Source organism: Jaculus jaculus, chromosome 1, assembly GCF_020740685.1.
Source record: "Jaculus jaculus isolate mJacJac1 chromosome 1, mJacJac1.mat.Y.cur, whole genome shotgun sequence".
Taxonomy (NCBI): domain Eukaryota; kingdom Metazoa; phylum Chordata; class Mammalia; order Rodentia; family Dipodidae; genus Jaculus; species Jaculus jaculus.
The window spans coordinates 104,343,199-104,367,261 of record NC_059102.1 but is presented as its reverse complement, the minus strand read 5'-3'; the positions used below and the strand labels follow the sequence as shown (position 1 = coordinate 104,367,261).

General features: G+C 42.9%; 1 protein-coding gene across 1 annotated transcript in view; it reads right to left on the bottom strand.

Annotated features, from left to right (window-relative positions):
• The window catches only part of LOC101609866 (phospholipid-transporting ATPase FetA-like), a 108,126-nt gene that overhangs the window by 38,538 nt on the left and 45,525 nt on the right, over positions 1-24,063 (bottom strand). The window contains exons 14-16 of the mRNA XM_045159557.1: positions 18,307-18,515; positions 6,556-6,590; positions 1,132-1,140 (exon numbers count right to left, since the gene is read on the bottom strand). Coding sequence (XP_045015492.1) covers positions 1,132-1,140; positions 6,556-6,590; positions 18,307-18,515 — 253 coding nt within the window. The remainder of the gene's footprint in view (positions 1-1,131; positions 1,141-6,555; positions 6,591-18,306; positions 18,516-24,063) is intronic.

Sequence of the window (24,063 nt, the reverse complement as noted above, 5' to 3'; positions counted from 1 at the left end):
CCAGTAAAGTGCTTGCATGAGGACCCAAGCTTAATTCTTAGTAGCCACATAAAAATGCCAGGAATGGTTCCACATGCTTGTAATATTAGTGTTGGGAAGGCAGAGACAGGAGCATCCCTAAGGCTTGCTGGATAGCCAATTATTGCAGTCAGGTTCGCATGGCTGGTAGAAATCACCTGACCAAGAGCAGCTTGTGGGAAAAAGAGGTTTATTTTGGCTTACAGGCTCAAGGGGGAAGCTCCATGATGGCCAGGAAAATGATGACATGAGCAGAGGGTGGACATCACCCCTGGCCAACATAAGGTGGACAATAGCAACAGGAGAGTGTGCCAAACATTGGCATGGGGAAACTGGCTATAACACCCATAAGCCCACCCACAACAATACACTCCCTCCAGGAAGCATTAATTCCCAAATCTCCACTAGCTGGGAACCTAGCATTCAGAACACCTAAGTTTATGGGGGGCACCTGAATCAAACCACCAATTCCACCCCTGGCTCCCATAAACTGATAACCATACGTGATCTAAAATGCAATGCATTTATCTAACTTTAAAATTTCCCATAGTCTTTATCAATCTCAATGATGTCTCTATATCCCTATAGTCCAAGGTCTTTTAACTAAGCCATAATACCACAGAATAAACATGCATACAAAAAATGGCATTGGGCATAGCAAAGAAATATTCAGCCAATACAAGATTTAAAAGAACCAGGGAAAACATCAAACTCTGTAGCTTTAATTCCAACAACTCTAGTCAGTAACAAGTCTCTAAGTCTGATAATCCTAACTAGAAACAAGTCTCTGGTATTATAATTCTGCCCCTCCAGCTAGGCTACTCACAGTCCTGGAAAACTTCATTCGGGCTGGCAGCTTTCCTTAGCAGCCTTCTTATGGTCCCGGCATCTCCCCTGGGTCTCCACTGCAAACCACGGTTCATTCTCATGGCCCTATGGGGTCTCCATGCAGGTATCCAGCAAACTTGCTTCACACTGCCCATGGCCATTTCCAAAACACAAGACCGCATTGCAAACTCAATGACTGTCTCTTTCCTGCATTTTTATACTTCATAATACCAGGTAGAGTGCCAATTTGTTAATCCAGGGGGAATAATGCAAACTTTGAAGAACAGGACACTTCTTGGGCACTCAGGACCCTCCAGAAGAGTCTACATTCTTCCTGTTGCTCCAGTGCAGTTCAGCTGGCCCAGTCTCAAAGGTTGTAATCTCTCAATTGCAGCTGAATGGATAGCAGTTCACCCTAAGATTTTTCTTTCTGTGCCATATCCCTCTGCTCACACCAGTTCATTTCTACACAAAGCAACCCTGCACAACTTCTCAGGATATGGGTATAGGAGCAAGCTTTTCACACAACTTGCCTCTAGCCCAGTCCAAGCAAAGCTCTTTCTCACCTTCATAAGCCAAACCTCACAGTCCATAGTTCTTACTGCATACAGATCTTTCAACTCTGACCAGAATAGTCCACCAAGCTGTACTTTCAGCACTGCAAGGTGTCTCTTAGACCAAAGTTTCAAATCCTTCCACATTCCTCTTGAAAATCAGCTCCAAAAGGCCAAAGCCACACAGTCAGTTGTCTAGCAGCAACCCCACTCTCAGTACCACCTTGTTGTTGCAGTCTGGTTTGCATTGCTGATAGAAATCACCTGACCAAGAGCAGCTTGTGGGAAAAAGAGGTTTATTTTGGCTTACTGGCTAGAGGGAAAGCTCCACGACGGAAGGGAAAAAGATGACATGAGCAGAGGGTAGATATCACCCCCTGGCCAACATCAGGTGGACAACAGGAACAGGAGAGTGTGCCAAACACTGGCAAGGGGAAAACTGGCTATAATACCCATAAGCCTGCCCCCAACAATACACTGGCACCAGGAGGTGTTAATTCCCAAATCTCCACCAGCTGGGAACCTAGCACTCAGAACATCTAAGTTTATGATGGACACCTGAATCAAACCACCATACCAATCTAGCCTAATTGGTAGGCTCTATGTAAATGAGATAACCTGTCTTCCCCCAAAATGTGGCCAGCTTTCTTGAAAAATAGCATGAGAGGTTGTGCTTTAACCTACACATGTATGTGTATACATGTGTACTTGTACTTACACACACATGAACACTTGTGCACACACACATTTTAAAAAAGTAATAAACGGGATGGAGAGATGACTTAATGGTTAAGACATTTGTCTGCAAAGCCAAAGGACCCATGTTCAATTACCCAGGACCCACGTTAGCCAGATGCACAAGGGGGCACATGCATTTGGAGTTCATTAGCAGTGGCTGGAGGCCCTGGCATGCCCATTCTCTCTCTCTTTCTCTGTCACATAAATAAAAATAAAAAATAAAATATATTTTAAAAGTAGTAAATGGGATGGAGTGATGGCTTAGTGGTTAAGGCGCTCGCCTGTGAAGCCTAAGGACCCATGTTTGAATCTGCAGATCCCATGTAAGCCAGATGTACAAAAGATGAGGCAAGCACAAGGTTGCACAAACCCACTAGGTGGCACAAGCATCTGGAATTCGATTTCAGTGGCTAAGGCCCTGAGGAGCCAGTTGTCTCTCTCTAAAAAAAATGAACTTCTGGTTAAGATGATGGGATGGGGGCTGGAGAGATGGCTTAGTGGTTAAGGTGCTTGCCTGTAAAGCCTAAGGACCCAGGTTTAATTGCCCACAGCCCATGTAAGCCAGATGCACATAGTGGCACATGTAACTGAAGTTTGCACTGGCTGGAGGCCCTGGCACACCCATTCTCTCCCTCTCTCCCACGCGTCATAAATAAATAAAATAAAATAATTATTTTTAAAAGATGGTGGAATAGGAGCCTGGCCAAAGAAACCTGAGGTGAGGGGGAGAGGCAAAATAATACACAATGTTTCTTTTTTGGCAAGAGACAAGATCTGTTGAAGAATTTATTAATCCTACAGAAAGAATCAGGAGGGAGCTGCTACTAATCCGTGTGGACCAACTCCAGCCAACTGCCCAGAAGGGCTTTTCCCCAGTCACACCAGCCCTGCAAACCCAAAGGCACCTGAAGGAGATGATGAACATCTCCAGATGATATTCCATAACTTTACTTCCCACATAAGCCAGCGCTGAGAACACCAGAGATTATAGGAAGCCCAAGGCTGCCATGTGCTCCTCCCCAAAACAGTAGTGAGATAAGCAAATCAGAACCCCTTCCCTACCTAGCCAGCAGAGACAAGGTCATTAGGAGACCTTGGAGGTACACCAAGGAGGCAATCATCTTCACAGCTAGCGTAGATGGTGGGGACTGCTGGGGAGACTCAAAACTCATCAGAGTGCTGAGAATAAGTGACTGTTAAATGTTCAGCACTAAACGAGATGTCTATAACACCCCTTTCAAGGCTCAGGGCACACTGCGGAAGAGGTGGTGGAAAGCATGTAAGAACCAGAGGATAGGGAGGGAGGGCTGCTTTGGAATGTTGCCTTTCAGACATGGAGAGGCTATTGCATACATGCCCTTATATCCACTCTCATTCCCTGAACAAGACTTGCACAATATTGGCCCATTGGCATTCCATCATGGATGGTGGAGCAGGGCAAAAAAGAAGATACCAGAATAGAGAGGGATTAATAAAAAGGGAAGTTAAATAGAAGGGAGATGGAGGCACAAAGAAGGTAATGGAAAGGGATGATCAAAATGCATCATATACATATATGAAAATTGTCAATAATAAGTTTTTAAAGTACAAAGTAATGAGCCTGGTGTGTTGGTACATGCCTGCAATAGTAACACTGAAGAGGCTGAGGCACAAGGATAAGTTCCAGAAAAGCCTGGGCTGCAAAGTGAAACTCTGTGTCAAAAAACATAGTGAGGGCCAGAGAGATGGCTTAGTGGCTAAGGTACTTGCCTGCAAAGCCTAAGGACCAATGTTCGACTCTTCAAGTCCCATGCAATCCAGACAAACAAGGTGACAGAAGTGTACAAGGTCACACATGCGCACTAGGTGGCACATGTGTCTGGAGTTTAATTACAGTGGCTTGAGGCCCTGACATGCCAATATTCTCTCTTTATCTCACTCTCATGCATACAATTCTTTTTAAAGGCCCATCTGTTGGGCTTGTCTCAAAAAAAAAAAAAAAATGGTAGTGGACCAGGTGTAGTGGAGCATGCCTTTAATCCCAGCAATCAGAAAGCAGAGGTAGGAGGGTTGGTGTGAGTTCAAGACCAGCCTGGAGCTACAGAGTGAGTTCCAGGTTAGCTGAGATTAGAGTGAGACTCTACCTCAAAAACAACAACAACGAAAAGATAGTGAGATATTTATTTGAGAGAGAGAAAAAAAAAGAGGGCTGGAGAGATGGCTTAGCGGTTAAGCGCTCGCCTGTGAAGCCTAAGGACCCCGGTTCGAGGCTCGGTTCCCCAGGTCCCACGTTAGCCAGATGCACAAGGGGGCACACGCGTCTGGAGTTCATTTGCAGAGGCTGGAAGCCCTGGTGCGCCCATTCTCTCTCTCTCCCTCTATCTGTCTTTCTCTCTGTCTCTGTCGCTCTCAAATAAAGAAATAAAATATTTAAAAAAAAAAGAGACAGGGAGAGAATGTGTGTGACAGGGCCTCTAGCCACTGCAACAAACTTGATATATATGTACCACCTTGTGCGTCTGGCTTACATGAGTACTGAGGAATTGAACCTGTGTCCTTTGGTTTCATAGGCAAAGCACCTTAACCACTAAGCCATCTCTCCAACCCAGATAGTGAGATACTTATTTTTATCAATTAGACATCCATAGATTAAAAAAAATTGTTAAGGGCTGGAGAGATGGCTTAGCGGTTAAGGTGCTTGCCTCTGAATCCTAAGGATCCATATTCGACTCTCCAGATCCTACATAAGCCAGATGCATAAAGAGGATGCAAGCGCAAGGTCATACATGCATACTAGGTGGCACAAGCATCTGGAGTTTGATTGTAGTGGCTAAGGCCCTGGTGCACCAATGTTCTCTCTCTCTGTCTTGCTCTCACTGTCACTCACCCTTAAAAAATTGTTAATACCCAGTATTGACAAGGATATAGGAGAAAAGGAATGTCATATATTTTTGGTAGGAGTTTAATGTGATGCAAATTTAGAAGGAAATATGGTAACATTTAATGTAATACAAATTTAGAGGGAAATATGGTAATATACAATGCATTAAAAATGACTGTAGAATTGGGGAGATGGCTTGGTGGCTAAAGCGTTTGCCTTAAATATGAGCATTTAAGTTCAGGTTCCCAGAGCCCACATAAAAGCCCAGACACTCTGGTGGACATCTGTAATCTCAGCGCACCTACAAGAGAATGAGGCAGAAACAGGAGAATTTTCGTGGAAGCTTACAGGCCAGTAGCCTGGAGAATGCAGTGGTAAACAGTGAGAGAGACCCTGCCTCACAAGGTGGAAGGGGAAGACTGATAACCAACATCATCCACTGACCTCAACACCGGCATTGTGGCTTGCACATGCCCACACTCACATATGAACATGCACGCATACATATGAATACAACAAAAATATGACTACACGTGAGTAGCAAATTTTGCTATTGGGAATTTATTTGAAGGAAACAAAAAAGCAGATTAAAACGTATGTATCAGGATGCTTACCAAATGCTATTGTAATAGCAAAAGGGGATGGATGGAAAAAGGAATCTGAAAAAAGCATTCTATCTATCTAGCATCTACCTATCTATCTAAATCTAGATATATATATAATCTGAAAGGATATAGTCCCAAATTTACATTGGGTATCTAAATCAGTCCTGAGCCCAGTCCCAAGAAACACATAAAAATGCCAGACATGGTAGTGTGTACGTGTAATCTCAACACTGAGGAGGTGGAGACAAGCAGATCCCTGTAGCTTTCTGACAAGCCAGTCTAGTCTAATTGGTGAGTTCTGGGTCAGTAAGAGACTGTGTCTCCAAAAGGTAGATGAAGAGCTGGGTGGGGTGGTATGCACCTTTAATCCCAGCATATGAAGGCAGAGGTAGGAGGATCTCCATGAGTTTGAGGCCCTGAGACTACATAAGGAATTCTAGGTCAGCCTGGGGCTAGAGTGAGACCCTACCTTGAAAAACCAAATGGAAAAAAAAAAAAAATCCACGAAATGACATATATACATATTTAGCAGTACATGGTTGTACACACCTTTCATCCCAGCACTTGGGAGGCAGAGGTAGAGGATCACTGTGAGTTTGAGGCCAGCCTGAGTTACATAGTGAATTCCAAGTCACACTGGATTAAAGCAAGACCCTACCTCAAAATTTCATATATATATAAAAATACATATATATGAAAGAGAGAGACAGAGAAAGAGACCGACAGAAAGAGAGTGAATGTGGCACTCCAGGGCATCCTGCCACTGCAGATGAACTCCAGATACATACTCCGCTTTGTGCATCTGGCTTTATGTGTGTACTGGGGAATTGAATCCAGACTGTCACACTTTGAAAGCAAGTGCCTTTAACTGCTGAGCCATTTCTCTGCATCACAGCCTCACTCAGTTCCCACATGTATTCTGTAAGAAGCTATAATTACTTGCCTCAGATACTTGCACAATCTGTCCACTGGAGTCATAACAATAACCTGTTGACAAAAAGTAAAGCAAAGACTTAGTGAAGGGTTTAAAGAAGGCTTTTAAATATTTTATATTTACTTATTTATTTGAGAGAGGGAAAGAGGCGGGAGGGGGGGAGAATGGGTGTGCCAAGGCTTCCAGCCACTCCAAATGAACTCCAGACGCGTGTGCCACCTTGTTCATCTGGCTTAGGTGGGTACTGGGGAATAGAACCGAGGTCCTTGTTATGGGGCCAGGTGTCACACAAGTAAGACCACTGACTTACAGAATGTGAGGCAAAGTTTTATTGGGTAGAAGGAAAGAAAAGAAGAAAGCTGGTACATCAGGTCTGCATCCCAGAGGTCGGGATCTCAGATGTAGCCCTTATCTGTTTGGAGTGTCAGCTTTTATTGGAAATAAGCACATGATGTTTATACTAAAAACAGGATGGGAGTTAAACCACAAAGTTGCATACTGTTAAACAAGGGGGGGATATTATAAGAAGTCACAAGGTTACACAGGTTACATAGGTGGAACTGAGGCAAGAAACATTCTATGCTATGTAGTCACAAAGATATTTAGAAACAAAGAGATACAGGGAGGTCATGGTACACTACACAGAGGGATCATCCCATTCCTTAGGCAACAATAACATCTGCATTGCACAAAGGAATCTCCTCATTCTTTTCACATTCCATTTTCCATTCCCTCCTCTGACATGACACTAAGTCAAATCCTTGGCTTGTGAAGAACAATGTCTAGGGTATTTTCAGCTAAGGGGGTGTATTGTGTCTGCAATACCATGAATTTAACAGAATTTGTTCGATTTTGTATATATCTACTTAGAGCATGAATAATGCATGGTTCTATGGTAAGGCCTAAGAGCAGTAGTGTTGGGGGGCCAGCAATAGAAGAGACAAGGGAAGTTAGCCATGGAGACCAACTAAACATAGACTGACACCAATTACTAGCGGCTTATCTCTGAACTTCTCTTTCTTTGAGGGTTTTTCTAACTATAGCCAGTGTACTTCAGGTTATTCCTGACTTACTGACATAAAAGCAACAAATTTTACCTGAAGCTATACGTAGGCTCCCTTGCTTCATAAAAAGTAAGTATAATCCTTTTATATTTTGTCCCTTCCACTTTCACGGCTGTTGGAGTGGTTAGGAAGACCTGGTGGGCCCCTTCTAACATCCCAATACAGAGTCTCTTGATCAGAACTCTGTCACCAAGCTGAAAGGGATGGGGGCAAGCAGGGTGTGTCTGAAAAGCAGCCTTGATTGCTGGAACAATGGACTCCTGAACTCTTTGTAAGACTTGGCTAGCAGAAAGCTTTCATTAGTAAAGTCAGTTAGCTGTTTGTTGCAGTCCGGTTCACATTGCTGGTAGAAATCACCCAACCAAGGGAAGCTTGTGGGGAAAAAGAGTTTTCTTTTGGCTTACAGGCTCAAGGGAAGCTCCACGATGGTAGGGGAAAACAATGGCATGAGCAGAGGATGGACATCACCCCCTGGCCAACATAAGGTAGACAACAGGGACAAGAGAGTATGCCAAACACTGGCAAGGAGAAACTGTCTGTAACACCCATAAGTCTGCCCCCAACAATATACCACCTCCAGCAATATACTACCCCCAACAATATACCACCTGTTCTGAATGCTAGGTTCCCAGCTGATGGCGATTTGGGAATTAACGCCTGGAGGGAGTGTATCGTTGGGGCGGGCTTATGGGTGTTATAGACAGTTTCCTCTTGTCAGTGTTTGGCACACTCTCCTGTTCCTGTTGTCCACCTTATGTTGGCCAGGGGGTGATGTCCACACTCTGCTCATGCCATCGTTTTTCCTGCCATCGTGGAGCTTCCCCCTCGAGCCTGTAAGCCAAAGTAATCCTCTTTTTTCCCACAAGCTGCCCTTGGTTGGGTGATATCTACCAGGAATGCAAACCTGACTGCAACAGTTATCAACATAAACAAGTAAATATTTATATCCATAGTGATCTGGCTCCTCTGTGAAATCAACTTCCCAATATCTACCTGGCTGTGTTCCCTGCTCTCTCTTACCAGAGGAGGCATTTGTCTGTCGGCAGGCCTGACAGTGGGTGGTGGTGTTCCTGATGATTGAGTATATACCTGGGAAGAAAAACTCTTTCCTCATTAGCTTGGCTAGCTTGTTGTTTCCTGAGTTCCTTCATGTAGGTGCTTAGCCAGCCTCCACCCTAGGGCTTGGGGCAGCAACAGTCATCCATTCTTCAGTTGATACCATCTTTGTCGGGTCTGTTCCTTTATCAGATGAGAGGGGAGCTGTAGGTCCTGATCCATTTATGTTGGTCGCTCAGGAAGAGTGGGTGCCGGGAGGGTGACCAGACAATCTCATGGATGCTGAGGCAGCACTCTTTGCTGCTACGTTTGCCAGTCTTTTCCCTCTTGATTCTGTGGTCTCCCCTTTCTGATGACCCAGACAATGGAATATGGCTACTTTAGCAGGGGCCCAAATGGCAGCCAATAAGTCCAAATTTCATTTTTTTTTATTTTTAATGTTTTTACCTTCTGCTGTTAACAGCCCTCACTCCAAGTAGACTGCCCCATATACATGTGCCATGGCAAAGGCATAACGGCTGTCTGGGTAGAGATTTACTGTCTTGTCTTTTTCCAGTATCAGAGCCTTGGTCAGTGCTAACAGTTCAGCTTTCTGAGCTGATGCAACCCGAGGTAGGGAATCAGCCTACAGAGTTTCTTCCAAAGTCATCACAGCCGCCCCTGTACACCTGATTCCATCCATGACAAAGCTGCTGCCATCAGAATACATCACTAGATCAGGGTCCGGCCAAGCCACATCTGTCAGGTCTGGGAAGAGTTCATGGAAGGCGGAGGTGATCTCTAGGCAGTCACGCAGAGGGGTTGATGCCTCATCAGTTTCTGGCAGCAGGGAGGCTGGGTTCAAAGGCTTGGTTTGGCGAAACTTATCCTTGGTGATCTAGGAGTAAGGACTGCTAGTGGGTTATGTGAGTGTTGGAGAGCCATCAGTGTGTGGGGGGAGCACTTTTTAAGCATCTCCATCATATGTGAAGCCATAATTGATAGTCTGGCCCAAGGTTAATTTTTCAGTGTCCTCTGTCACAATAGCAGCAGCTGCTGCAGTAGCCAGAGACAAGGCGGGGGGCGGGGGGAGGGATCAGCGGCTACTAGGTCTAGCTTCTTAGACAAGTAGGCCACTGGGCAATGCCATGGCCCCAGTCTTTGCGTTAGGATGCCCCTGGCTGTCGTTCTTTTCGTCCATGTACAAGTGGAAGGATTTGGTTAAGTCTGGAAGCACCAGGGCAGAGGCATATGTCAGAGCTGACTTTAGTTCTTAGAATGCTTGTTTCTCATTTTCAGTCCAATTCAAATCTTCTTCTCATGGTCTCATATACAGGCTTGGCTAATTCAGCAAACCTTGGGATCCAAATTCTGCAATACCCTACAGCTCTGAGGAATTCTCGGATCTGTCTCTTAGTGGGACTTGAGTGATGGCCTGCGTCCTAGAGGTGGACAGCATACTCTTACGTTCTTGGAGTTCGTGTCCCAAGTAGGTTGCCTTACACACACACAGTTGAGCTTTCCTGACTAATATATGATAGCCCAGATGGTGTAATTTGTCCAGGAGATGCTCTGTGGCAGAGAGGCACCCCTCCTCCATTTCTGCAGCTAGGAGGAGGTTGTCCATACATCATAGGAGAATTGCCTCAGGCATTTCCTTGCAAAAGGCCTGCAAGTCTCTATGAAGAGCCTCATCAAAGAGGGTGGGGGAATTTTTAAATGTCTGTGGAAGCCTAGTCCAGGTTAGTTGCCCACTGAGGCCTTGTTCTGGGTCTGTCCATTCAAAGGCAAAAAAAATTGGTTGACTTCCCTTTGCCAATGGGATACTAAAGAAAGCATTTTTTAGGTTCAGCACAGTATATATTTGACTTTCAGGTGGAATCATACTGAGCAAAGTATCAGGGATGTCTCATGGGGCCTTGTGCCTTCTGGAAGGTAGCCACTGTAACCTTAGCCATTTTCTTAGCCTATCTTCTGAAGTGTCTCTATTATTATATACCCTGGCAGCAATCTCTATCAACTCTGAAAGAAGTTTACTCTCAAAGCCTTCCATTCTCTGAATCTCCTTTCTAATATCTGGTGTGGAATGAATTACAAATAGAATGTTAATAGCTCGCCTATTTTTAGGGGCCTTGGGATCTATGGGAGGTATGTCATATATGGTTCCTTTCAGCCTTTCTAGGAAAGCAGTGGAGTATTCTATGGGCCATGTGTCACTTAATTCACCTTAGACAAATTTTTAGGGTGCTGAGCGATTGGCTGCCTACAGACCACCCATCAGAGTCCAATAAAAGAGGTCAAGGGACACCCTACCTTCAGCGGTGTTGGGGTCCCAGTGTGGTCACATAGAAGGGAAGACCTCACCAATAACATTAGGGTTTCCCATGAGGTGGCCATCGGCTCCCAAAACTAGTTTCTTGGCTTCCATTAAGCTTTTCTCATGCTCCTCTGTGGTGGTGAAGAGGGTCTGCAAGAGTTGCTGACAGTTCTCCCACGTGGGCTGATGGGTATAGAAGACTGTTTCAAGAAGGGATATCAGAGAACCTGCTTTTAAATCAAATTCAGGTTTAGCAATAAGAATGGGGGTGCTTGGGAATTGAACCTAGGTCTTTACGCCTCCCAGGTAATGTTAGGTCAGGAAAATGGAGTCATCAAGGACAGCAGGAGAAAGACAGATAAAATTGCCCAGCCATTATCCCTTCCCTGCATAACAAGACTCTAAGTCTAGATTTCTGCCTCCTTCTCTCTCACCAGGTCACTTCTGGTCTCACCCTATGGCTAATGTAAAGAACAGAGATTAACTGCCCCAACAAAAAAATTCCTTCCCTTCCTCACCTTCCCCAACTAAAGAGCCTATAAAGCCCCCTATCTGTAACCCCAAGCTAACTGCTCTGCTCTTGAGAGTCAGTCCTGGCAGCTTGTGTTTTTCCATCTTTTCCTCAGCGTGGTCTCCGTGGTCTTGGTCACTCCTGAACCTTACAATAAACTCTTTAACCATTAAACCAACATTTACTTGATGCCATTTTTTTAATCATCTGTTTATATTCTGATATATATTTTAGGTAAGTCTGATGTTTGCCTTAGGTAAGGAGTTTTTAACTTGATGAAGTACCTTGACTCAGTTTACCTATTTATTTATTTACTTAGGCGTTCAAAAGAGAAAAACTATACAGAGAAACAGAGTTACATGCTGTTTGTCGTTCCCTTTTTGTCAGAGACAATTGGACAGGGTCAGGGGGATACATGGCTCAAACTTGCATGTGGTCTGAGATAAAGGGAGTGTCAACTCTTTTTCCAGAGTCCAGTTTGCCATGACTTTAAATAGCATATAACAGTAAGCAAGTGCAAAATGAAATGATAGAGCAGAAAGCTAATCATCCTGACATTCCTTGTCTTACTCTGAGTTGTTTATTTTTACCTAGGAAATTTATTTTTTCCCATTTGTAATACATAAGGTGATAGGCTCTTATCTATGTCTAACCTGGTTATACTTCCACAGAATATGAATTACATCTGTGCTTATGACTTTGTGACCCACCTAGCATAGGACATCACCTGTTTCTAATGTAAGTTAAATTTACATTAAGTCTATGTCCCTATATAAAATTTTAGAGCATCCTTAAAAGTGTGTAAACAGTTGAAAAATCTTTAACTTTAGGCATGGTGTTTAGGTTTAGCCTGAAAATTAGCTTTCTGTTCCTTCTAAAAGGAAATTAATTTTAGGCAAAATTTGGTCTTTTTAGATCTCTTAATCCTTTCTACATATACACATCTTTATCCATATACTTTAACATTCTGATCTAAGTTCCATTCCAAAAGCATTTTGAACAAGCATTCTATGTCCAAAATTGAAAACTACCCCAGTTCATTCAATCATCTCATCTTAACCCATAATTAACTATCTTTCTTATAAGGCTATTAAGAAAAACTACACCAAGCTGGCCATGGTGGCACACGCCTTTAATCCTAGCACTCGGGAGGCAGAGGTAGGAGGATTTCCATGAGTTCGAGGCCAGCATGAGACTATATAGTGAATTCCAGGTCAGCCTGGGCTAGAGCGAGACCCTACCTCCAAACAAACAAACAAACAAAAAAAAACAACCTTACACCATCTTGATTAATCTTTTTTTTTTTTCTTTTCAAAAACTTTTTATTGGGCTGGAGAGATGGCTTAGCGGTTAAGCGCTTGCCTATGAAGCCTAAGGACCCCAGTTTGAGGCTCCATTCCCCAGGACCCATGTTAGCCAGATGCACAAGGGGGTGCACATGTCTGGAGTTCGTTTGCAGTGGCTGGAGGCCCTAGTGCACCCATTCTCTCTCTCTCTCTGCCTCTTTCTCTGTCTGTTGCTCTCAAATAAATAAATAAAAATGGAAAAAAATCTTTTTATTAACAACTTCCATGATTATAAAACATAACCCATAGTAATGCCCTCCCTCCCCTACTTTCCCCTTTGAAACTCCATTCTTCATCATATCCCCTCCCCTCTCAATCAGTCTCTCTTTTATTTTGATGTCATGATCTTTTCCTCCTCTTATGATGGCCTTGTGTAGGTAGTGTCAGGCACTGTGAGGTCATGGATATCCAGGCCATTTTGTGTCTGGGGGCGGGGAGCACATTGTATGGAGTCCTACCCTTCTTTTGGCTCTTACATTCTTTCCGCCACCTCTTCCGCAATGGACCCTGAGCCTTGGAAGGTGTGATAGAGATATTGCAGTGCTAAGCATTCCTGTCATTTCTTTCCAGCACCATGATGCCATCTGAGTTATCCCAAGGTTACTGCCATCTGAAAAGGGAAGATTTTCTACCAAAAGTGAGAGTAGCATTAACATAAGGCTATGAACATTAAGAGAAGTGCTTACTGGGCAGTTTGATAAGCGTAGTACATAACAGCAACAGACATTACATTCCTAGGGCTCATGACTACCCCTGTTGTAGGTTTTCAGTATCAGGAATGTATTCCCTCCCATGAAGCGGGCCTCCAGTCCAATTATGAGGGCAGTTGGTTTCCACCATGACAGATGTGCCACTATTGATTAATCTTATTACCTACTGACAAAGAAGCTAGTTGTCTGGCTTCAACAAGTTGTCCATTTTACTACTGGAAATTTGTAGAGAAAAAGCCTTCCTTAGTATTTAGGTCATGAAAAAATCTCTACCTGAAAACCAGACTTGCTTTATAATACCAGTATATATACCTTCAGGTTTTATATAACCTGTTGATTTGCGATATCTCCTATTAATAAACTCCATGAAATACATTTTCTATGAATACAGGCAAAACATGACAATCATTCTGGGGTCCTTCCCTGGTTCAGTCATCCCAGAATAGGGGAGGGAGGTCTTGAAATGTGAATCTCGGACAACCCCCCAAGATGTTATGGGTCCAGTGTCACACAAGTAAGACCATCAACTCATGGAATGTGAGGCAAAGTTTTATTGGGTAGAAAGAAAGGAGAAAAAGAAAGCTGGTACACCAGGTCTGCATCCCAGAGGTCGGGATCTCAACATGCAGCCCTTATCTGTTTGGAGTGTCAGCTTTTATTGGAAATAAGCACATGATGTTTATAGTAGAAACAGGATGGGAGTTAAACCATAAAGTTGCATGCTGTTAAACAAGAGGGGGATATTACAAGAAGTCACAAGGTTACATAGGTCACATAGATGGAACTGAGTCAAGAAACATTCTATGCTATGTAATCACAAAGATATTTAGAAACAAAGAAATACAGGAAAGTCATGGTATACTGCATAGAGGGATCATCTGATTCCTTAGGCAACAGTAAACATCTGCAATGCACAGAGGGATTAACCCCTTCCTTTCACATTCCACTTTCCATTAAGTATCATAAAACCTGCCATTATAATTATTTTTAAGAATACAATTCAATGGCATTATTTACCCACAGTGCTATGCAACTATTACCACAATACTTTTTTTGGCAGTGATAGGATGAAAACCAGGTCCTCATGCATGCTATGCAAGTTCTCTATCACTGAAGTTCATTTCCAACCTTCAATACTTCGTAAGTACTAAAAACAGAAGCTTTCCATTTCCCCTCAACCCCAACTTTTAGCAATCTCTTTTCTACTTTCTGATTCTATGAATTTCCCTTTCTAGATATTTCATATAACTACAACTATACAGTATTTGCCTACATCTGGCTTATTTTACTTGCATTGTAGCATGTATCAAACTTCATTACTATTTAGGCTGAATCATATTTCATGTACTTATGTACTACTTTTACATTTCTTTATTTATTTGAGAGAGAAAGAGGGAGAGAGAGTGAGAGAATGAGCGTGCCAGGGCCTCCAGTCACTGTGAACAAACTCCAGACATGTACGCCCCCTTGTGCATCTGGCTAGCCCTGATTGGAAGAGTTGCTTAGCCGTTAAGGCATTTGCCTACAAAGCCAAAGGACCCAGGCTTAATTCCCCAACCCATGTTAGCCAGATGCACAATGGGGCGCACATGTCTGGAGTTTGTTTGCAGTGGCTGGAGGCCTTGGAATGCCTACTCTCTATCTGTGTGTCTTTCTCTCCTTCTGCTTCTCTCTCTCAAACATAAAAAATAAAAATATTTTTTAAAAAAATCTATTCATCCAAGGCTTGTAGAGATGGCTCAGTGGTTAAGGTACCTACTTTCAAAGCCTAAGGTCCCAGGTTCAATTCCCTAGTACCCATATAAAACCAGATGCACAAGATGGTGCATGTGTCTAGTTTGTTTGCAGTGGCTAGAGGCCCTGATGTGCCCATTCTCTCTCTCTGCCGTTCATAAAATAAATAAATTCAATTAAATTTTAAAAAATTAGCTGGGCATGGTGGCACACGCTTTTAATCCCAGCACTCGGGATGCTGAGGTGGGAAGATTGCTGTGAGTTTAAGGCCACCCTGAGACTAAGGTGAATTCCAGGTCAGCCTGGGCTAGAGTGAGACCCTACTTCAAAAAAATATTTAAAAATCAGTTCAGATTTATGATTATATTTCTCTGCAAGTAAAATAAGCAGGATAGTGACTATAGTGTGTATTGTTATTAATGAAAACTCTGAAGAAGTTATAGGCACACATTTTTGGTGATGGTGGTGGGTGTTTGAGGTAGGGTCTTGCTCTAGCCCAGGCTGACTTAGAATTCACTATGCAGTCGCAGGGTGGCTTTGAACTCATGGAGATCCTCCTACCTCTGCTTCCTGAGTACTGGGATAAAAGGTAAGGCATGCTCCATCACACCTGGCACATGCACACTTTAAAAAAATCTACTTAATTCATCTGTTGATAGATACATGGATTATTTCCACTTTGGGGCTGTTGTAAATAATGCTGCAATGAACATTTGCATACAGCTAAATTTGTTTCAGTTTTCGGAAGTTACCTAGGAATGGAATTGCTGAGTAATTTATAGCAAGGTTTTAAAACTCTTATTTCTTCTAGTCTTCATCCTAGACTTTTTTTTTTGTTGCAGTGAAGATGCTACAATTTTCTTCTTTTTGTATTTTTTTCTTTTTTTTTTTTTTTTTATGAGAGCAAGCGAGAGAAAGAGAGGGAGAGAGAGAATTGGCACACTAGGCATCCAGCCACTGCAATGGAACTCCAGACACGTGTGCCAACTTGTGGGCATGTGTGGCTTTGCACTCTTGTGTCACCTTGTGTATTTGGCTTATGTGGGACCTGGAGAGTTCAAGTGGGCTGTAGGCTTCACAAGCAAGCACCTTAAACTACCTAAACTACCTCTCCAGACCCATCCTAGACTTTTAACTAAGCTACATCAAACTCTCTTGGGCCACCTAAGCCTCAGTGTCCCCAGTAAGCTCCTTAGCCTAAGAGAAGGTCATCTGTTTATACCCCAGCAGGTCTTACTTAAAGCTGAGGAGGCTAGGTCTATGAGAAATCTCTAACCTCAGGGAACCTCCCATTCATTCTTACCAATAAAAATTCTGCAGTGCTTAGGATTCTTTCTGTTTTGCTCACTGTTTTGTTTTCTTTTTAGATAGGATCTTACTATGTAGCCCAGGCTGGTCTCAAACTCAAGTTCCTCCCTGCCTCACTCTCCAAGCGTGGACTGCAATGTGTACCACCACTATGGCTAAGTTATTTCGGATGCTTGTGACCCTTGTGGAGTACAGACAGAATGGGGATGCAACAAGATTTTATTATGTATTCCAAGATGGCCTTGAACTTTGTAAGTCTCAGCATCCCTAGTGCTATGATGGACAGACATGTGCCACTATACCCAACTTAAAATTTTAATTTTATAATCAAAGTAAAATTCACATAAATTTATTTTTGAGCATACTTTCAGAGACAGTTCGTGCATTTACAATGTTGTGTAACTACCACAACATCATTTTCAAAACTTTTCCATCATCCAGAGGAATAGCTCATGTGCTATTCATGTGATTACTTTGCATATCATGGTATTACTTTCCTCTGCTAGCTAGTGCTTGGGAGGCAAATGTTCACATCATACACAAAGATGTAACTGTCACAAAAGCAAGCTTCTGTTTAAGCCATAAGGAGATTGGGAGGCATGGGTCAAACCTGACCATCTGGACTGGCTTTTTTTAATACTTTTTTTTTTGGTTTACAGAGAAATCAGGAGGTAACAGCTTTAGTAATATATTTACAATTCAATCCAATTTAGTTTTCATTTATGGTTAACTGTTACCTTTAACTGACAAATAGAGTCTGGGAAGGCAGTTTAGTGGTTAAATGTGCTTATTTGTGAAGTCTGATGGCCAGGGTTCAATTCCCAAGCCACATACATAAGCCAGATATGAACATGTGTCACAAGTGTCCAGAGTTCATCTGCAGAGGAAAGAGACCTTGGTGTATCATGCACATTTAGATGTACACATGTGAAAATATATAACTCAATAAAATAAATACTTACGTACACTTATGGAAAAATATTTTACTTTCTTTTTTTAAAAAAATATTTATTTATTTGAGAGAGAGAGAGAGAGAGGAATAGGCAGAGAAGAAAGAGAGAGTGGGTGCACCAGGGCCTCCAGTCACTACAAATGAACTTCAGATGCATGCACCCCCTTGTGCATCTGGCTTATGTGCATCCTGGGGAATTGAACCAGGGTCCTTAGGCTTCGCAGGCAAGTGCCTTAGCTGCTAAGCCATTTCCCTAGCCCTCCAGTTGTTACTTTCATATGTACAATGTAGATTGATTATATCAAACAACATTATCACTTCACATATTTCTCACTTTTTTGTTGTAGAAACATTTAGCAATTTTGAAATGTGTAATATTTTATTATTATTAACTATGACCTATCACATGCTCTACAGTAGACTCAAAATTTATTCTTCCTCTCTCACTGAAAATATCTACCTTTATTCCAATCATCTGATTTTGTGTGAGAATGCGCTGAGTGTATTGTTTTTCCTCATGACACTGGGAACCTCTTGAGGACAGAACTAAATCTTGTATATGTTGGTATTCTTAAAGCACAAAGCAGTGGGTTGCATCTACCAGGTGCTAACTAATGTGTTCTGTTAGAACTAAATAGGCCAAGTATTCTTACTTAGATAACAGGAAATCTTGTGATTAAAGAAGGTTCATATGAATCTAGAGGCTCTAGATTTACAGCTAGTTTACACTTGAAAGCAATATGCAGAGTACACTTTCTCTTTGACTCAGGGAAAGTAGGAAAACATGCATACCATAGAGCTTCCCATTAATAGAACACTTGTTGAAAATCATGATGTTCTGAGTCAGGGTTCCTGTTTTGTCAGAGAACACGTATTTGACTTGCCCGAGCTCCTCATTAAGGGTGGTAGTACGAGCCTGTGCTGGGATGTTCTTTGGTGCATAAAACATCTTTCGATCCCAGTTGATATAGAAACTATTGCCGAGTCTTATTATTTCAACACTAAGAAAAGAGCAAGAAAAGAAGGGCTCTGGTCAGAGCAAGAAAGATAAATATATCTTTGTTTATGTAGGGCCAGCAGCTGAAAACTGGAGTATCTCTCCTGGGAACCCACCCTTCTGGAGGACCTCATCCACAGCCAGCCCACCATGATTCTGACCTACATGTTATCATGTGAGTTCATCAAAGGAACCCAGAAATTCCTGATTAACTTGTCTGAGACATACCCTCCTTTCACTCATGTTCCCAAATGTGTCCAAACTCTGAATGTTTCTTTGATATGGAGTCTTTCACTGTTTCTGGAGCTTGCCAACTTTTTAAGCTATAGAAATTCTCCAGTCTTTATTCCTTACAAGACTAGGGTGACAGACGTGTGTGGCCAAGACCAGCTCTTTTTTAAAAAAGTATTTAAAATTTTTATTTATTTGAGAGATAGAAGAGACAGATAGAGAGAGAATGGGCACACCAGGGCCTCCAGCTGTTGCAAATGAACTCCAGACACATGCTCCACCTTGTGCATCTGGCTTACATGGGTACTAGGGAATTGAATCTGGGTCCTTAGGCTTTGCAGGCGGGCACATTAACCACTAAGCCATCTCTCCAGCCCTCATACAAGTTTTAATAGCTTTTCTTTGCTGTGTATTTGTAGTAGTCATCTTCTCATTGTGGGGGACAAAACACCTAACCAGAAGCAGCTTATGAAAGGAAAAGACTGATTTCTTGCTTGCAGATTTGAGGGAAAGTTTCATCATGTCAGATCAAGAGTAGGCAGCTGGGGCTGGAGAGATGTTTTAGCGGTTAAGCGCTTGCCTGTGAAGCCTAAGGATCCTGGTTCAAGGCTCGATTCCCCAGGACCCAAGTTAGCCAGATGCACAAGGGGGCGCACGTATCTGGAGTTCGTTTGCAGTGGCTGGAAGCCCTGGCGCGCCCATTCATTCTCTCTCTCTCTCTCTGCCTCTTTCTGTCACTCTCAAATAAATAAATAAAAATAAACAAAAAAAATTTTTTTTTAAATATTTAAAAAAAAAGAGTAGGCAGCTGGGATGTCACATCTCCACACAAAATAAGAAGGGAGTCATCTGAGTGAGCCACCTCTCAAGACCCAATAGGGCTAAACTAATCAGCCCCAAGGTCTGCCCCAGCAACACATCTCCTCCAGTAAGGCTTCCTCTCCCAAAGGCTCTGCCATCTTGGGTGAAGCTTAACTGAAACACTTGAGGATGTGGGGGACATATTACATTCAAACCACCCTTGTCCCCCCATAGACTCATGACCATCTCACAATACAAAATGCACTCAGTGTAACCTTAAAAGTTCCCATAACCTCTACCAGTCCCAAAACCATTCAAAAGTCTCATCTGAAACTCATAGTAGTCTGTCAAAACACAAGTTATATACTTTTAGCCTATAGTGGTACTAAGTAAACATTCCCATTGTAAAAAGAAGGCATAACAAGGTAAGATAGGACCATTGCAAGATAGACAACCAGCAGGGCAAACATCGAACTATATCTGGTACCTGGGGTCTATGATGAGGTGTTCTCTTCTAAAGGTCCAATTCTGCCCCTCTACTATGTTGCTCACTTTCTGGGCAGACTCACCCAAACCACAGAAAGCAGTTTTCACTGTGGGCATCCCAAGTCCTGATATCTCCAAATCCTGGGGTCTTCACTGCAACACATGGTAAATCTTCACACCTCCCTGCAGTGGCCTCACAGGAGTTTCAACACTGCCTCCCATGGCTGCATCTCAAGTCTCCTGGAACCATGTGTACTTCATGGCCCCCATTCCTACATTTCTCATGCTTCTGAAACCAGTGCCAGGGGGGCACATTGCCACATTTGTAAATCCAGGGGGAACAGTGCTTGACCTTCAGGAGCAGCATAGTACCATCAGTGAATTTTACCTTTTTTTTATATCTTTCTGTTCTACACTTCTACCAAACACACCAGTTCATTACTTCTAAGTTCAACCTTACTCCAACTCTTAGAACATGGGCAGAACATAGCTAGACTTTTGCCAGTAACTCAGTTCCAACAATGTCCCTTCTTTCCCCCTTTGAAAGCTCATAAGGCAAGCCTTCACAGTCCATACTTCTCTTTGAATTTAGGTCCTTCCAATTCTCATCAGAATGGCCCATCAAACTCTGCTTATAGCACTACAAGATTTCTTTAGTCTAAAGTACCAAATTTGGGCTGGAGAGATGGCTTAGCGGTTAAGCGCTTGCCTGTGAAGCCTAAGGACCCCGGTTCGAGGCTCGGTTCCCCAGGTCCCACGTTAGCCAGATGCACAAGGGGGCGCACGCGTCTGGAGTTCGTTTGCAGAGGCTGGAAGCCCTGGCGCACCCATTCTCTCTCTCTCCCTCTATCTGTCTTTCTCTCTGTGTCTGTTGCTCTCAAATAAATAAATAAATAAAAATTAAAAAAAAAAAAGAAAGCAAAAGAGCTGCTGTACAGTTTAAAAAAAAAAGTACCAAATTTTTCCATACTCATCTTGAAAACAAGTTTTCAAAAGACTAAAACCAAATGGTCAGATTCATGCAGCAATGATCCCACTTATTGGTACCAATTTTCTGTAGCAATTTTCTTCTCCTTGCTGGGGACAAGACACCAACCAGCTTACAGTAGGAAAAGACTTATTTCAGACTACAGTCTCCAGGGAAAGTTTCATAATGGCAGCTGGGGTATCACATCTCCACAGAAAGCAGGAAGGGAGTCATCTTAGTGAGCCAGCTGTTAACACCCAGTAGGGCTGGACTAATCAGCCCCAAGACCTGCCTCTAGCAGCACATCTCCTCTAGCAAGGCTCCACCTCCCCAAAGTTCCACTCTCTTGGGGGGAAGCTTAATCACAAATACTTGAAGCGATGGGAGACAATTTACATTCACACCACCACAGGAATTTTTGTTTTGTTTTTGTTTTTCAAGGGAGTGTCTCACTCTAGCCCAGGCTGACCTGGAATTCACTATGTAGTCTCAGAGTGGCCTTGAACTCAAGGTGATCCTCCTACCTCTGCCTCCCAAGTGCTGGGAATGTGCGCCACCACACCCAGCTCTATCCACCACAGGATTTTTGACATCTTGACTATTATATGGTATGAAGAGGATTTTCTCTGGTCCTGTCTATTTGGGCTTCTAAATGCCTCATATTTAGATGTTCATTACTTTGAAAAATTTTCTGCTACAATTTCATTAGACAAATTGTCTATGCCTTTTGATTTTTAATCTCAGCTCATTATTCTACTCTATGGGTTCTTAGGTGTGGTCTCTTGAATGTATCCTAGAATTCTTGGAAATATTGATCATGCTATTTTTTTTATCCATGTCTGAATTGTTAACTTGACTTTCTACTCCTTCTCTGTTCTTTCATTTTAGTGATTTATTTATTTATTTATTTTTGTGTGGGCATGCTAGAGTCTCTTGTCACTGCAATTGAATGTCAGATGCTTGTGACACTTTTTGCATCTGGTTTTATGTGGGTGCTGGGGAACTGAACCCAGGCCAGCAGGATTGTAAACAAGTACCTTTAACTGTTGAGCCATCTTCCCAGTGACCTTCTGATACTTTTTATTCTGCTTGATCGTGTCTGTTTCTTTATCAGAATCTCATTTTCTTTGCTGAGTTTTCCCTTGAAGTGTGTGTGTGTGTATGTGTATGTTAGGTCTCATTCTAGCTCAGGCTGACCTGGAATTCATAATGTAATCTCAGGGTGGCCTCGAACTCATGGCAATCCTCCTTCCTCTGCATCCCAGGTGCTAGGATCAAAGGCATATGCCACTATGCCCAGCTCCCTTGAAGTTTTTGACTTTTCCACCAAATTGCTGTTTCATTCACTTTGATTAATTTTTACCGAATTGATCTCCTTATTTCTTTCATCTTATTTGAGTCTTACATGTGGTTGCTGATCCTTTTAAAGTAGGACTCCTGTATTAGTCAGGTTTCTCTAGAGGAACAGAACTGAAAGAATGAATTGTATTAAAAGGGAATTTACTGGATTAGTTTACGACAGTCCAACAACAGCAGATTACAGGCCTGAGAGTCAAGGAACCTTGTAGCTGCTCAGTCCAGGAGGCTGGATGCCTCAGCAGTCCCAATCTGGCACTGAAGGCCTGGAGGTGTCCTGAAAAGACCCTGCTCTTCAGTCCAAGCTGGTCTTCGGTCCACACTGGAGAGCAGCAAGCAGCATGGCAGCCAGGTGGGAGGGGAGGAGAATACCTTTCTTCCCAGAGCTTCTTTAGATAAAGCCCTGCCTCTGAGAGGGGCCGCCCACTCTGGGGGAAGGGCTCACCCTGTGGGAAGGATTCTTTCTTTAGTTAATCCTTCCTGGAAGCAACCTCAAAGACCCACTTATGAGGATTGTCTGTGGATTCCTAAACAGATCAGGTTGACACAAACTTAATCATCACAACTCCTGAAATCCTTTTCTGGTATTTCAGTAACCTCATTATGTCTGGTTTCTGATATTGAGGAGTGGTGAGTTTGTGGATGCATAATAATGCCTTGTTCTCTCTTTCTCTTTCATTTAAAAATTTTTTTAAATATTTTATTTATTTGCAAGCAGAGAGAGATGGAAACAGTCAAACAGAGACAGAGAGAGAGGGCATGCCAGGGTCTCTAACCGCTGCAAATGAACTCCAAATCCATGTGTGACTGTGCATCTGGTTTTAGGTTGATATTGGAGAATCAAACTTGGGTCTTTTTGGGTTTTTGCAGGCAAGCGCCTCACCTGCTGAGCCAACTTTCCAGCCCATCTTTTTCTTTTTGATGTGTACTTCTTTGCTGTGTTTTACACATCTGTTGGCATAGATGTATCCACGAGTATTTGTTTTTCCTTTTATCCCCCAGTTTTTTTGAGGTAGGGTCTCACTCTTTCCCAGGCTGACTTGGATCTCACTCTGTATCCCCAGACTGGCCTCAAGCTCACATCAATCATCCCACCTCTGCCTCCTGAGTGCTGGAATTAAAAGCATGTGCCACCACACTCAACTTCTCCATTTTAAAAACATTTTTATTTGTGTGTATTTGTGTGTGTGTGTGAGGGGGGGGGGTGAATTTGGACACACCAGGGGCTCTAGCTGTTACAAATGAGCTCCAGAAACATGTGTCACCTCGTGCATCTAGCTTTACATGGGTACTGGGGAATTAAAACCTGGTTCCTTTGGTTTTGCAGGCAAGCTCCTTAAGTGCTCAGCCATCTCTCCAGCCCTCCCCAATCTTTTTTATGTCCCATATTTTTAAACTGCTCATTGACAGCCTCCATACATATATACAATATACCATGATCATAATCTCTTCCAAACACCCTCTTTTTCCCTCCCTTCCTTATCATATCTCCACTGAATCCCTTCATTTAAAAAAATATTTTACTTTTATTTTCTCATTTGAGAGGGAGGGGAGGTAGATAGATAGAGAATGGGTGCACCAGGGCATCCAGCCACTGCAAATGAACTCCAGGCACATGTGCCACCTTGTGTATCTGGCTTACATGGATACTGGGGAATAGAGCCTTAGGCTTAGCAGGCAAGCACCTTAACTGCTAAGCCATCTCTCTAGC